The 15,485-nt window shown below is 47.3% G+C and overlaps 1 protein-coding gene across 1 annotated transcript in view; it reads left to right on the forward strand.

The window, feature by feature from the left end:
* Window positions 1–15,485, forward strand: part of ACR (acrosin) — a 135,922-nt gene that overhangs the window by 76,999 nt on the left and 43,438 nt on the right. Inside the window, exon 3 of the mRNA XM_078648936.1 lies at window positions 7,744–8,009. Within this exon, the coding sequence (XP_078505062.1) occupies window positions 7,744–8,009 (266 nt within the window). The remainder of the gene's footprint in view (window positions 1–7,743; window positions 8,010–15,485) is intronic.

The raw sequence follows: 15,485 nt of genomic DNA on the forward strand, positions 1-15,485 counted from the left end.
CGCTGGGGGAAATTGCACAGTCACTGGACAAAGCGGCCTCTCTCTACTAACAAATTGCCCCCTTTTTAGAAGTTGTGTTTCGAATATCCGCAACTAGCAGTAGTATAGCATCCCAATTGATACTGGAAAAAAAGCACCAGGACCTGTTCTCTATACTGGCACAATTCTTTTATAATCGAAACAGGACTAGACCGAAATTTACCCCAAGGCACCCATGGTACAATAAACCTTGTAAAGTAGCTAAGTAAGCCCTATTAAACTCTATCAGAATGAAAAATAGACCACGAGCCAGGGATCAATATAAAAGATGAACTGGGAAAATGAAAATTGGGAAGCAATAAAAACAGCATTAGATAATCATGACATGAGAGCCTTCTGTAACCTAGTCAAGACAGGGAAACCCGAAGGCCAATCGGCTATAGGACAAAACCCAGGGGAAGAAGTCTGGAGAACTTATTTTAAATCTTTATACTCAAGGCCCGCAGAGGAAGAGGAAAAGAACAGGGTAAATTCAGCCACCCTAGATACGAACCCTCAAAACATTGTTGCTCCCCCATGTACAATGAATGAGATCACAGTGGCATTGGGCAATCTACTTCCAGCAAAAGCACCTGGGTTGGATAGGATACCCGGCGACCTATTTCGATCTGAACCCTCAGTCTGGGCACCCTACCTATGGCTACTATTCATTGCCATCTTACAAGGTATGGCGTTGCCCCCCACCTGAGCTGTGGCAGAAATTATGCACATTTATAATAAGGGCTCACCACTCAATCCTGCAGATGATCACCCCATAAGCCTCATAGATGTCACACAAACATTTTTTGCTCGTGTACTTCTGGGGCGCTTGTAATTCTGGATAGAAGAGAACAATGTATTAACACCTTTGCAAGCAGGATTCAGGGCCAAGACCTCCACTATTGACCAGATCTTTACATTACAACTTATCCATTGGAAAATTGTGGTTTTAGAGGGTGGCAGCCTCTGTCTCACATTTGTGGATCTTAAATCTGCGTTTGACTTGGTGCAGCGAGATCAGCTATGGGGCATACTTCTCGACTTGGCAGTACCAGAATACCTTTCCCACCAACTGAAACGCCTGCACCAAGACAACTATGCGAGGATTAGATATGGCAAAAATGGTGAACTTTCCTCCCCTTCCCCTTAGAAAGGGGGTGCAACAGGGATGTGTCCTGGTCCGACACTCTTCTCTCTTTTCCTAAAGGGGTTAATTGACACTCTGTTAGCTGGGAAAGATATTGATGCCCCGAGGTTGGAGAAACGCAAAATTCCAGCACTCATGTTTGCGGACGATACGCTGCTACTCTCCAAATCGCCCATGGGTATGCAGAGGGTACTCGAGGTATTCAGCTCTTTTTGTAGGAAGCAGGGACTGGAGATCAACCTCCAAAAAACCAAGCATATGGTTTGAAACGCTAACACCACAAATTGCCCACATCCCCAACTGGATGGAAGAGCTCTAGAGAGTGTGTCCATTTTTGATTATCTAGGGATCACATTCACCAAAAAAATGGACTGTGGGACACAAATAAAGAAAGCCAGTTTAAAGTTGACCCAATCCATGGGGGCATCTTAAAAATATATAACAATTGCACCCACAAAGCGATAGGTCCATCAGTAGAAATCTATAAAACGGAGGCTAGGGGGGCTTCACTGTATGGGGAAGAATTATGGGGCCATTGTCCACCAACTTCCCTATCCATGCCAGAGAACCTATTTCTTGAGCAACTACTGGGCCTCCCTATGAGCACCCCACTAACACCGCTCAGGATGGATCTAAGGATTGGCCCTATAGCAGATGTAGTCTACTCTAGACCCCTCCTATACTGGCGTCACCTGTGGAGTACTCCTGAACTAGAAGTCTACAAAGAGGAGATGAAGGATGTCAGGACCCTTTTCAGTGCAGGGAAACTCCCCTGGCTAGCTTATATCAGGAATTCTTGCCAGGCACTAGAGAGGGCAAATATGTGGACCACACCAGAAGAGACCTGCCCCACAATCTCCAGAAAGGCACTACTCAACTCCCAAAGAGAACACAAACTGGCATTACTATGTCAGGGGACCAGACCAAGTAACTTGACTATCAAGCAGCAATATAGGCTTGAATCGGCGATTGATCACATCCAACCATCTTAGGCTAAGAAACACTTTCTTCAATTCAGACACGGGGTACTCCCGCTTCGAGCATTTACCAACAATTGGCAGGGAGCCTACAAACTTGATTGCCCAGGGTGTGACCAAGTTGAAGAAACTGAATTACATGCCCTTTTCTTTTGCCTCGCCTATGGAAGGCCAAGGTCTAAGTGGGTGTTAGAACTCTGTAGAAACATGGGGATCAGACACTACACAGAAGTCTACAAGCTCCTCAAGTGCGAAACTGACACACTTATTGTGTTCACCATTTCCATGTTCATTGTCTCGACATGGTGCATTCGCAGTGCAATTTTAAATAAAGCTACTGCAGGAAACCCCTAGTTCCCAGTATTTTTTTATTTTTTATATTTTTTATTAACTCTACAATTAATTAAAATCTTTACAGTAAAAGAAAAGAATACAGAAAACTGTGTTTGTAAGCTTCTTTGCTTGATAAAAGATGCACTGGTGTGCCAATTAAAAAGGAAAAAGCAAATTAAAAAAGAAAGCAGAGTAAAGTGAGGGGGTGCGACGCCCCTATCTGAGTCCCATGTAGATGGCCTTTGTCCAACCATGTGTGCTTTGGTGTTAATCTTGACGGCGGACGTTTCTTTCGTGGGAGGGCAATGACAATGCTACGACGTGGCAATGTTACTTCAGCTATCGTTCGCTGCTTTCGGGCATTGAATTCCCAGTTGTTAAAATGTTTTCGTTATTGGCTTTTAGGGCTAGCCTAATTTGGTGGACAAATTTCGCCAATCTCGCTAGGGTCATTGTGTTGGTAGTTGAGAAACACAAGGCTGATGCTTCGGAGCAACATTTTATGCTCTGAGTGAAGCAAATCGGGCTCAACAGTCCCCGTCGATTGTCAAAAAAAGGACAGCAGCAGAGGAGGTGCAACCAAGATTCCATCGTGTAGGTACATAACCTGCAAGGTGTGGGTTCCCCTCTTTGAGCCCATGCGGGGTTGAAGTCTGCTATCCCAAGCGTGGTCTGCCTCATGTATAGAATTTTGCTTCGGGCATGGGTTGTTAGAGCCTCACTTAGGTATGATTGAGCTTTTCCTATCATATACGAGTTGTTTAGAGGGTCCAAATGAGGACTTCGACGAAGGGTTTTGTGGTCGAGGTCAAAAGAGATTTCATAAACTTGTTTGTTGACGGCTCTCTTCCATGCATTCAGTGGGATGTCCTGCCGCGGAATGTTTTCTTCCTCGATCCTCAAAGCTTTGATTGCGTATCCCAGCCTGGTGTGCCATATCGAGGCTGGCCCTTCGAAGATCGATCTCAAGTGGTGTTTTAGGGAGTTAGCCGGGGCCCTTAGTACCCTTAGATACAGCTTTATGAGCTCCCCCTGACAAATCAAGTCTGGTATTGCTAGGCCAAGTTCCAGTCTCAGCCTGGATCTCCTTGCTCTCCTTAGTATATGTAACACCAACTTGTATGTCTTCACTTGGGCTGAGTTGAGAAGGACATCCAACTTCTCAGGAAAGGCCAGGTGACCATAGGAGATTGCAGGGAGAAGCTTTGCTTGTAGGGCTATCAGAATTGGGCTGGCAGATGGACTGATCAGGTTCTGACTTAGTTGTTTTAACAAGTGTGTTACCCTATTGGCTTTGGAGGCCTGATGATTTAGATGTATATTGGCCTTGACCCGTTCTGAGAACCAAACCCCCAGGTAGTTGTAAGAGGCCACCAAGTTTATTTGAGTATTTCCCAGCTGTCACTGTGCTTGCCTTTTCCGATGATAGGACCCAAAGATGATGACCTTTGTTTTCCCTTGATTGACAGCCAGACTTTTGGCGATGTTGAATCTATTTACAGCAGTTAATGTTCTTTGTAGGCCGATCTTTGTGTGGTCCATTATAGCCGTGTCATCGGCATACTGTAGGACTGGTATCCTCACACCTCCTAGTCTGGGGGCTACTAAGCTGGCTCCTTTTAGGGCCTCCCCCAGGTCTGCTGTGTATAAATTAAAAAGAATCGGGCCAGCACACACCCTTGTTTTAGCCCATTTTCTGTGCCTATCTTGGGAGAAACAGTCCGAGCGCTTGTTTTGACCCGCACCCAGGTGGCCTCATATAGTGACTTGATTGCCTTCAGAAGATTCGGTGGTAAATTGTAAATTGATACTTGTATAGCGCACTACTCACCCCCAAGGGTCTCAAGGCGCTTGTACGAATACCGCTGTGGTATCCACCACTTGTCCAGTTTCCACCATAGGCGTTTTCTGTCCACCTTGTCGAAGGCGGTACTATAGTCCACAAAACAACAGAATACTGGTGGGTGGTTTTTCGAGGTTGCCTGGGCTGAGAGATGTGCTAGCACCAGGACATTGTCCATTGTGGACGCCTGGGACCTAAAGCCAGTCTGATACATAGGAATTATATTTTCTTTTTCGGCCCATTTTTCTAAATCATTAAGTATTAGGCGTGCGTATGCCTTGGCCTCCAAGTCAAGCAGGGCGATGAGCCTGTAGTTCGATGGTTCTAGACGGTCTCCTTTTTTAAAAATTGGAACCAATATAGAGCCTCTCCAGGAGTCAGGGGTTGTGGCAGACAAGAAAGTATGGTTAAAAAGCGGAGTTAAAAGAGTCGCCCAGAAGTCAGGTGCCTTTTTGAAGACCGGTGCTGGGATGCCGTTGGGCCCTGGGGCGCAGTCGTTCCTCATGCGCTTAATAGTTTTGATAACCTGTTGGGTGTTTGTCCAGGTTGGTGTGATGTCCTCAGCATCGGTCTGGGAGCTGTTACCCCTCGCGTTCCTTGATGGACTCGAGAGTGTAGCTTCTGGATTTGTACTGATCTGGAGGACTTCCTCAGCTAGCTCCGCCTTGTTTGTTGGTGGATCTTCAATAGTAGGATCTATTGCATATAGCTGTTTCACGTGTTGGATCCAATCTTTTTCAGGTACCCCGTTTTCTCTCGTTGGTCCTCGATTGCTCAGCTGGTTGATGAATCGCCAAAGTTGTGCTGAGCTCTTTTGTTTGAGTAGAGAAAAAACTTTAAGCCATTTGCTTTCCATGGTGGCTTTTTTGTATTCCCATAGCTTCTTCCTCAAGGAGGCCCTCAGTGCAGGTATCAATACCCCCTCTGTTTGACTACCCCCTCTTTTCTTTGCTACGAGAGCCTTACGTAGAAGTTTTTTTTGTTCTCGTATATCCTGAGGGCAGGTGTTTCCAGTGCTAGGTTGCACGTTTGTCGTTATATTTTGTGATTTGGGGTTCCCGAGTTTTCTTTGTAGATCCTCAATGATTTGCTCCCATGCCATTATGGGTGGTTCCTCTCTGTGCAGACTTCCTTCCTGTGCCTGGTCCAGCCAAGTTTAAAGTTTCCCTTCTGTCTTATTTGACCACTTGATCCTCCGCTTAACGCTATGTGTCTCCTCACCACTTGACTCCCCAATGTATTTATAGAAAGCGGCAGTCGGTTTGACCAGCTGGAATGTTGCTCTTAGTGGCCTATGATCACTTTCTTGCCCGTTTTCGATTTCAAAGTCAGTCATTCTGTCTGCCAGCTCTCCAGTTATCATAATATAATCGATTCTTGACACGTTCCGGAAAGTGGGCCGGGGCTGCCAAGCGGGCGTGCGGGCGCTTTTCAGTGCGTGGGTTGAAGTTAGTTTATAGCTGGAGAAGAGATCTTGCAGGATGGCCCCTCTTCCCGATCCCCGAGGGAGAGTTTCCGATTTATCTAAGTCTTTTAGAATAAAGTCCCCAGCTAGAATGACCTGATGTGCTTTATATTTATTTAGCAGATCTTCTAGTTTTTGTGCCAGTGCCTCCAGCTGGTCTTTCATTAAGGTCTGTGCGGGATTGATATAGCAATTCAGCAGGTTGAATGGATAGCTGGTGTTGCTCAAGCCTCTTATCTGTATAGCTTGTAGCCCGAGGGAGTTCACGTTGATGGTGGTGGCGGCAATGGCACACTCATGTTTTATAAAGACTGATAGACCGCCTGCTGGTCGACCGAAGATGTTCCTTTTTGTTGCTGGTACTTTGATTTCGTAGTACCCGGCCAGAGGAGTGGAGGTCAAGGCCCAAGTTTCTTGCAGACAAATTATGTCTCCGCTTTCCAGAAACCACTTTAGGTTTTCATTTTTACAGATTTTGCTAATCCCTGCTATGTTCCAGGAGATTACTGTTAGTGATGGCTTTACAGTGGATCTGGGCCTGGGTTCTCCTCTGGCGGGCTGTCTTTTATAGCGGTTAGGAATGCTGTACCCTCCTACTTGCGAAACCCTTTTGCTCATGGATGGAGGAGATTGTTCGTAGGACACATTGGTTGTTTTGGCATAGAATTCTGATTCCTGTTGGAGCCCTTTGGCCCTGCTGGCTTCCGTTTGGAGGTCCCAGGCTGGTTGTTCCATGTAGGACCGATCGAGTGGCCTTTCTTCCGCTTTCTGGGGCCAAGACAAGTGGGTATTTCGGGGGCGCCACTATCTGAACTTCAATACCCCATTCCGCAAGTAAGGTGGAATTTTTTTCGATGGCTTGTTGTGTCTCTTTATTCTTCAGCCCCACCACGGTAGAGTCGCCATGTGTGTCCCCTTTCAAGCTCTGGAATTTGACCCATTCTATGTCCCCCATTTGTGTCTTATCTAGGGTGTCCAGATGTTTGAAGAGGCGTAGGAGGTTGCACGGGTTCAGGATGTCATGGGTTCCCATACTAGGGAATCTCGGAGTCAGGATCACCTCGTAAATAGCTACTGTTGCGCCCGCAGTTTGAGCCCTAATTCCCTTTTTTGTCTCTGTTTCTAAAGGGTTAGGTACTGTCCTGGGACTTTCTTGGAGAATTGAGGGAGAACCTCCTGGCGCCCTCTTGTTCTGGCCGTAGTTCTCAGTACCTCTTATACATGCTGATAAGCTACATTTGTACATATTTACTGTTTGATTATTGCTTGAGATTGTTGATGGCTCATGCCTTTTATGTGTTGTTAATGTTCTATTCTGGAACCTTTAAATAATATGATGTATGCGGCTGCTTGGACTGCGTTAAAAGAATAATGCATAATGTCAGCATCCGTGTCTTTAATGAAATCCAGATTCTCTAGTCATGGTAATAGGAGAATCACAATTTCAGGCAAACCTAATTCTGCTTGTGATTCATTAACTTGATGGGAATGAGCCCTGTCTGTGAATATTACAACGGAAAAGAAGGAAGCAAAATAGTGGGTAAAGATTATGCAGTCTGAAGCTGTGATATACCAATGTGGATGGAGTTCTTAAAGCTATGATTTATGTGTACATCCAAGACAGTTTTGAAGTTCGAGTTACCTGTGGGCTTTCATTTCCTGTGTGCCTGACCAATGTATTTATTATCTGAAGCCTCTTTTGAAGCTAGTGATAAAATGGCTGGTTGATTTCTTTGTGTTAAGCCACCTTAAAGGTGTGTGACCTTTTCCATGGTCTGGGTTAAGTACAAGTCCTGAGTTCCTGTGACTTTCATCTGTGTTTTTTATTGACACTTCTTGTGTTTCTCGTTTGGCACATGACTCCTCTTTATGTGATCTGCTATTAAACTCTTCTAAGTAACTGCTTTATCTTTGGGTCTTGGTTTCCAATACTATGACTTGTGTTTCTTTCTCTCTTTAGGAATATTCACAGCTGGAGAGTGGTGGCGGGGGCCAATCAGCTCTCTGAGCTTGGACCGGAGACTCAAGTTCGCAAGTTTAAAACGCTCTACATGCACGAGCATTATGACCCTGAGACGGAAAAGAATGACGTTGCCCTCATTGAGATGGACAAACCTATTACTTTCAATGATTACACACAGCCTGCCTGCTTTCCGGACAGCAACATGGATGTCCCCAGGATGTTACCATGCCATGTCAGTGGCTGGGGAGTCATGGAGGAAGGATGTGAGCACTCTGCTCGTACTACATGCACAGTAGACCACACAATCATAGGCAGTGGTCTCTCAGCCAGGCCACTGGGCACCAGACACCCAGTGCATTGAGTTGGTGGTTTGTAGTCTTCTTTTAGCTCACAATGCAGAGTGGACAAAGAAGTCTATCATGGGCATGTCTAATAGTGCCAAAGAGGAGTCAGAGAACTCAAGATTGGCAAATATTTGTCCTGCTTTAATGCAGTGAGCAATGCAAATGTTTCCTAACCATGCACACCATACAATTCAAAAGTGTGACTCCTAGCATATGTACACACATATTCTAACCAATCAAGATTCAGGTAGCAAGTTAGAAACTCTGCTTCCTTTTTGACTTGCAAGCATTATAAACCAAAATGCAAGGCAAAATATTGTTCAGAATTCTGCTTACAGTCATATAGAATCTGAGATATGGTATTGTGGTGAGTGCAACATTGTTTAATCTACTGCCATGGTTCGAGAAAGTTGATATTAAATGGGGAAGATTGTATTGAAAGGCTAGACATGCTTCATGATCACAATGGGTTGCTCAGAGTGGCCCTCACAATACGTGGCCCAGATTTGGTCCTGGTAAGTCTGCTCCCCACCCCGTCCTAAGTTACCAATACCAGTATTACCTGTAACTCTGAGAGGGTGGAGGTAATGGGATTAAAGGTGGGACCTGAGGTTTCCTTAGAAATTAAAAATTACCGGAGAATCAGTAAATGCGGGTTGGGTCTTCCTGGTAATTATTAATTTTTCTCTGGGGTTTCACACACAGATGTCTCAGGGTGAGGATAAATACATCCGCAGTATCCGCATGGATTTCATAATCTCAGTGGTGCCGATATCAGTTGTTACCAACTCCATCAAAATGAAGAGGTCACTTATAATGAGGGCCACGTCAAGAAGAACCATTTATAATTATGGCCATGACGTCTGTCACCTCACGATACTGCCATTTCTCATAGACAAGGTAGGGCTTTTATGCATTAGGCTCCAGTACCCCAGATGTTCGTAGTACCCAACATACATATTTTGATTTAGGAAAGCTCTGCATTATGAACTGGTAGTCTGCCTTTTTCTTTAGAGAGCCATAATCACATGCACTAGAACATATGTAGTTGAACAGTACAGCCTCGGGTGACACTTGATTGCAATTCAGAACTTTGATGCTTTGTCTAATTTGTCTAACTTGAAGGGCTGAGTTAAAATCTGTTGGCTGTTTAATTCATGCAGAATGTGTTGTAGCTAGTCACTAAGTAAAATATTTTTAAAACAGTATTCTTTGAAATATACATCAAAGTGCCCAGAGGTTGGCAGCTACCCCCTATACCCAATTGCTATAAACAACAATTTATTATTATTACAAATGTACAAACTTGGTAACTTCCCCTCACTCAGAAATGACAAAGTAGTGTGAATGTGAAAATTGAACACATAACAAACAGTTCCATAGTTTGTCCAGATTAAGCTCTGTGTCAAATGGTCAAAAATCTATTTACCCTCATATCCCATTCTGTGTTTTAAATCCGTAGAAAATGGCCATTTAGTGTCTTACATATAAGTTCTGTCTGCTGTTGTAAGGCCACCTCAAAAGTCATAAACCTGGTTCACAAGCCTCACAAAATATTTACAAAAGTTGAGGGGAATAGGTGTAGATTTCTCATTAAGTTTCCATGCCACCCTAAAATCACCCAGTGATAAACCAGTGAGTTAGTTTGGACTTAGTGCAGATGGCTAAACCCGAGTTGGTGACTAAAACTGCCTTTAATTACCCGAAGGAAAGTAAAGGATGTAGTGAATGTAATCATAAGAGAGTAAATTGTATTTGTCTAACTCTCACCTTTATATCCACAGCTTACCACAAAGCAGATCACTAAACAGACTAGGGGGTCAATTATTGTTTGTCAGATCGCCGGGTGAAACCATACCTTCTGCATACCTGGCAGACCACTGCCCGGCATATTTAGAGATCCCCACCTACTTGTCAAGGATCTCTGTACCTTTAGTGCATCTGCTGGTGTGAAGGATGCACTGAAAGGACAAATGAATGCCTAGTGGGCACCATGCTTGTTTGGTCTGCTGTGCATTACGTTTTTTTCCTGCCAAGATCACTGAAGGACTTTCTGCCCTATATTGGGAAGAGTGCCTACCACTGGGACAATGCAGTCTACTGGTGCCTGGTCCCCTAGGGAAACGGTATCTGACAGCCCAGCCAGCTGAGTCTTGCTGTTGGAAATCCGACAGTTTCTCTTTCTCTAAATAATGCAAGACAAATGCAGATTTGTCCAGCGGTGGCTCTGCCAATTTACAGTTGATGACTCTACCAAACTGTAATTGAGGCCCTAAGTGCCTGATTTAAGGTTTGGTAATAGTGGGAAATGCTACAATGTGTGGAGGTATTGGTAAAACCTCCACTGGAGGATTCAACAGCAGTTGAGAATCCCCTGGAAGTATTACTTGTGCCATATTATCTCTATGGCAAATGCAAATCTGCCAGTGGATTTTATGGCAAGACCGGAAGCTAACATTATTTCAGTCTCCTTTAATGCCACTACAAACAGCCGCCCTTTAAGAACGCAAGAGCATGAAACACAACACAGTTCCAACACTATTAAACTGTAGAACCCCCCAATCCTCCTTCTTTTTTGCTGCTGCATTGAAATAAGTACTTGTTTGGCAGCTCTGAGGGACGAATGTGTGTTGTGTGTGTTATATTTATTTAATACATGTAGGCGATGAGCATGGATTTGCGATCGTAATTCCAAAGTAGTATTTTTTTGGTTGATTAAGTTTGGCATTTCTAGAAGAATGTACATTGTATGTCTTTATCATTTATAGGCTGAGCTTCGTTTTCTGTTTATAATTCAGATTTTATTTATTTAAACATTATTTATTTAAACATATCGGAACTCGTCCGGGTTTTGAATCAGCACGCCAGTTGGCACTTCATTCTGCTTTGTGCGATGCTTGGATGGACGCGTTGCATCTCACGAGGGCGGCCATCATTAAGTGAGCTTGGTGCATATGAAAAGGGGGGGCCCTCGGCCCCCCCGCACGCATGGCGGCGCGGCGACCGTCTCACCCCCTTTCTCCTCGGGTCCTTCGACGGTGGGGGCGTGCCCTGGGGGCGCGGCCCACCGCCGATTGGCCGGCGCCCCTCCTGACCCGGATTCAATGGAGTGGTTCCGGGTCGGGGGGGGCGGGCGATAGGAGGGGCCACCCGGCCCCTCGGGAATAAGAGGTAGGGAGCGCCCAGGAGACCCCCTTGTCCCTGGACGCTCCCTCGCTGAACGTGGTGCCCCGCGTTCGGGGCTTCTTTGTTTGGTGATCTTTTTTCCTTTTTTGTTTCAGGTGCGCTGTGACGGGAAGGAGCGGATCGGGAGATCACCAGGACGCGAGGCGGAAAAACAGAGGCGGCGGTAGCGGAGGCGACGGCGTGCTGCTTCGTCATTTGCTAGAATCACGCTCCAGCCGCGCCGCATGAACATCGGCCTAGCCGCGTGGGACCAGCCGGCGAGGAGAGCAGCGTGTGAGGGACGCGAGTCAGAAAGGAGCGGCGGCGGTAGCCGGACCGTTTAAGTGAGGACTCCCAGGCAGGGGATTAATTTGAAAGCGGAGCGCTCGGTGCCCGCATAAGGTATTGTGGCACGGGGTACGGGGACAGGCAGCGGGCCGGCTGCAAGACGCCGGAGGAGTTCTCCATAGCGCGAAAAGAGCGCGAAACCGTGTTTGGAAAGGGTTGGAATTAACATAGGCGCGGGACAACAAAACACTGTGTTTATCCCCCGCAATCGATTGACGGTGTATACACGGGTGGGGGAAGCCCAGCGAGAGCGGCCAGTTATTTTACTCGCATAAGGCCACAGGGCACGTTAACTGTGAAGGGAAGTATCCACAGTATAGTAATAAGACAGGGGTTGTTGCTTACGTCGTTTTGTACTGTTTTGTGATGCCAACGCTTTAAGGCACTGAGGGGCACCGGTGATTATTATTGGGAATTGTGATAAGGGCAGCGTTTATTTGTAATTCATTGTGCTGGATGTAAAGTGTGCAATTCTCGTGAAAAGAGGGGACACTTCTGGAATGTTTTTCACTACTGTATTGTTTTAATTATTAAATGATTACCTGTGCATGTCCTTACCCGAAGTGAATTAAGGTTTATAGATCTGGGAATACAGCTTGATTTGTATGATTGACATTGTTTTGTAATCGCAAGCCTCCACTGTTGTTGAAAAACAAGGGGTCTGTTTGCCTACAATCAGCCCACCTAAGGGCATCCAGCACGCAAAGTGGTGGGGATCTGAGCCGCAGTCGGTTTTCTCAAAGACTTTTTTCCTGCTTTATTACATGGTATTAATACCTGTTTTCAATTCCAGGCAACCTTAACTACATTATTGGCGCGTTTCACTCGCAGACAGGGCGCACGACGTGTTGAGGGCTGTGACCACGGATCATCACCGCCGGCGAGTGCACGGGACTGGTCGGTAAGAGGGGTACGGGGGGCTAGCATTCATTGCTCCTGGTGGCCGCCGGGTGGGTCTACATTAGGTTTACTCACCCCTTACATAAGCGGACAAGCCGCTGGTGTTGCGGTCGCCGTTGCATGGTGCTGAAAGCCCCCTGGTGACCCTCCATCTGCAAGGTACACACAGTTGACCTGTTGGGAACTAAGAGAGTAGGCAGCGGGTGTTTTTTGGGGTAAGCGTCATGCCGGGCCCAAGGGGTGGAAAAAGGGGGTCCAACATGGAGGCTATGATGCGGGCTATGATGCGGGAGATGAGCGACATTAAGCAACAGCTAGGACAAATTAAGGAGCGGGAAGCTCGGTTGGATGACAGAGAGAGTGAGGCACCGGGCCCGTCCGGGCGACCGATCCGCAAGAGGGTGGCACCAGTGCCAAGAGGGGAATTTGTCACCCCACAAGGGAAACCTAGGTCCAAAAGACCCAAGGAGGCGGTCCCCACCCCAGGCCCAGTGGATCCGTTACCCGCCGCACCGCCCGCGGTGGTCCCACCCCCGCATGTGCCTACACCCATTGCCCCTGTGGTGCCGGTGCCGGCAGGTCAACCAGTAGACGCTGGGTCTGCTCCCGCACCGGTGCCCACAACCCCGGGGACAGGCTGGCCTCACCCGGCGCCCGCCCTGCCACCTGTGCCAGGACCATCGGGCATAACCCCAGTGGTACCTGTTGTCCCGGGGGGGAATATAGATTCGATGCCACCCGAACTGGTATCTCAGTTAACGGCCATGATGCCATGGCTCCAAAAAGGGGGAGCCTTCCCGACTTCTGCAGACCATGCAGCAGAGGCGGCAAGATTTGTGGAAAAAATCAGGTCGGCAACGGTAACCGACGGTGTTGCTTTGCCAATATCTTCTCCCCTTGCAGGTCCAAGTGTTCCCCAGCCGGACGGAGTTAAGGGGCAGCCGCCCTCGGTGCCCACACCTGGTAAGGAAGTGGCATTGCCGCTCTTGGGGGACGGTGTGATACCTTCCAGGAGCGAAAATCTAGCTCAGCATGTGTCATTAGCTGTGAAAGAAATGATTTGGGCTGATAAATACGTGTACATTTATTCTTTATTGTTGGATAATAGGGAAATGGAGCAGGCAAAAGCACTGAAAGAGTGGATGCTCCCAAGTGAATGGAGGGCGCAGTGTACTAGGTTCAGGGTTGAGGAAAATCTCAATAATTGGATGCAAGCATGGGCTGTTTTCACTGCAATTAAGGCTGAGCGTCCTCCAGATCTGCAGGCTGCATTGGCTTGCTACTCGAGCAGGATTGTGGGGTGGAGTCAACAGTATTCTGGGGAAGCATGGAAGGGTTATGATGTCAATTTTAGGAAGGCATTGGAATTCAATAGATCGTTGCCATGGGACTCTGTAGATTCCTTGGCTTGGCACAAACAGTTCTCTGACACTGCACCTCCCCCTCAGTTTGGTGCGGCCAAGGTGTTCCCTAGACCGCAGCAGCCCTTTCGGCCCCCCCAAACGAGTGAAGTACCTGGGAAATTTAGGGCAGGTGGGCCAGAGAAAAAAGGGGTGTGCTGGGATTTTAATAGGCGTACCTGCACAAGGGCCGCGTGTAAGTTTAGGCATGCATGTTCCTCCTGTGGGCACCCCTCTCATCCAGAAACTACCTGTAGGTCCAAGCAAGGTAACACAGGACAGAGGGGTAGGGGAAAGCCACTATAAGTCAGACAGGTTACGCCCCCCCACTCCAGTGGATGTTGTGGCAATGATTCCATTGTTGAACAGATACCCTGACCACAAAGCGGCCACCCTACTCCAGGAAGGTTTTTCTAAAGGTTTTAGGATCCCGGCCGGGGGATACACAGGCAGTGCGCACTGTAGAAATCAATTATCAGTCAAACACAATCCGGCTGTTGTGGCCGCCAAAATTGACAAGGAGCTTTCTTTAGGCAGGATAACTGGCCCTTTTACTGCAGTGCCAGTACCCAATTTTGTGTGTTCCCCACTGGGAGTTGTCCCCAAGAAAGAGAAGGGGCAATTCAGATTGATTCATAACCTGTCAGCGCCAAAGGGGGCGTCACTGAATGATGCCATTGACGAAGGTATCTGTAGTGTTAAGTACGCCTCTTTTGATCAGGCTGTTACCTTATTGCAGGCCGCTGGGCCCGGGGCGCTGATGGCGAAATCAGACATAGAATCCGCCTTCCGCCTCCTCCCAGTCCACCCGGCGGACCAGCATCTTTTAGGTTTCACCTTTAGGGATAGGTTCTACATGGACAAATGCATGCCTATGGGTTGTTCTATTTCTTGCGCCTACTTTGAGATGTTTAGTTCATTTCTTGAATGGGCCATGAGACAAGTGACGGGCCATCAAAGGGTCATGCATTACTTAGATGATTTCCTCTTCCTCGGTACAGCGGGTTCTCAGGAGTGCGCACTGGCATTGCAGGAATTTTGCGTGCTCATGCGGGCTTTTGGGGTCCCGCTTGCGCCTGGGAAGACGGTGGGCCCGACCACCTGCTTGGAATTTCTGGGCATCGAGATTGACTCAATGGAGAGATGTTTTAGACTACCTAAGGACAAGGTGTGCAAATTCAAGACATCGCTACAGTTATGCCTCCGGAAGGAGAAGGTCACTTTGCAGCAATTACAGGAGGTGGTAGGGCAATTGAATTTCGCACTAAGAATCATCCCAATGGCTCGCCCCTTCTCTCGCTCCATCGCGCACGCGATGAGGGGGCTGAGGGAAAAGCACCACCGCACGCGCCTATCGTCTGAAATTCGCCAGGATATGCTTATTTGGATGGCATTCCTGGAGGATTTTAACGGTAGGGTGGTCTGGCCCGGCCCGCTCACGACATCGGCGGAGTTGGGACTATGGACTGATGCGGCCGGTAGTGTGGGCTTTGGTGCCATCCTAGGGAATAGGTGGGTCGCTCAACAATGGCCAGAAGAATGGAACACATGGGGTTTGCTCAACAACATTGGCTTCCTGGAA

The sequence above is a fragment of the Lissotriton helveticus genome, chromosome 1_1 (assembly GCF_964261635.1).
Source record: "Lissotriton helveticus chromosome 1_1, aLisHel1.1, whole genome shotgun sequence".
In the NCBI taxonomy this organism is placed as follows: domain Eukaryota; kingdom Metazoa; phylum Chordata; class Amphibia; order Caudata; family Salamandridae; genus Lissotriton; species Lissotriton helveticus.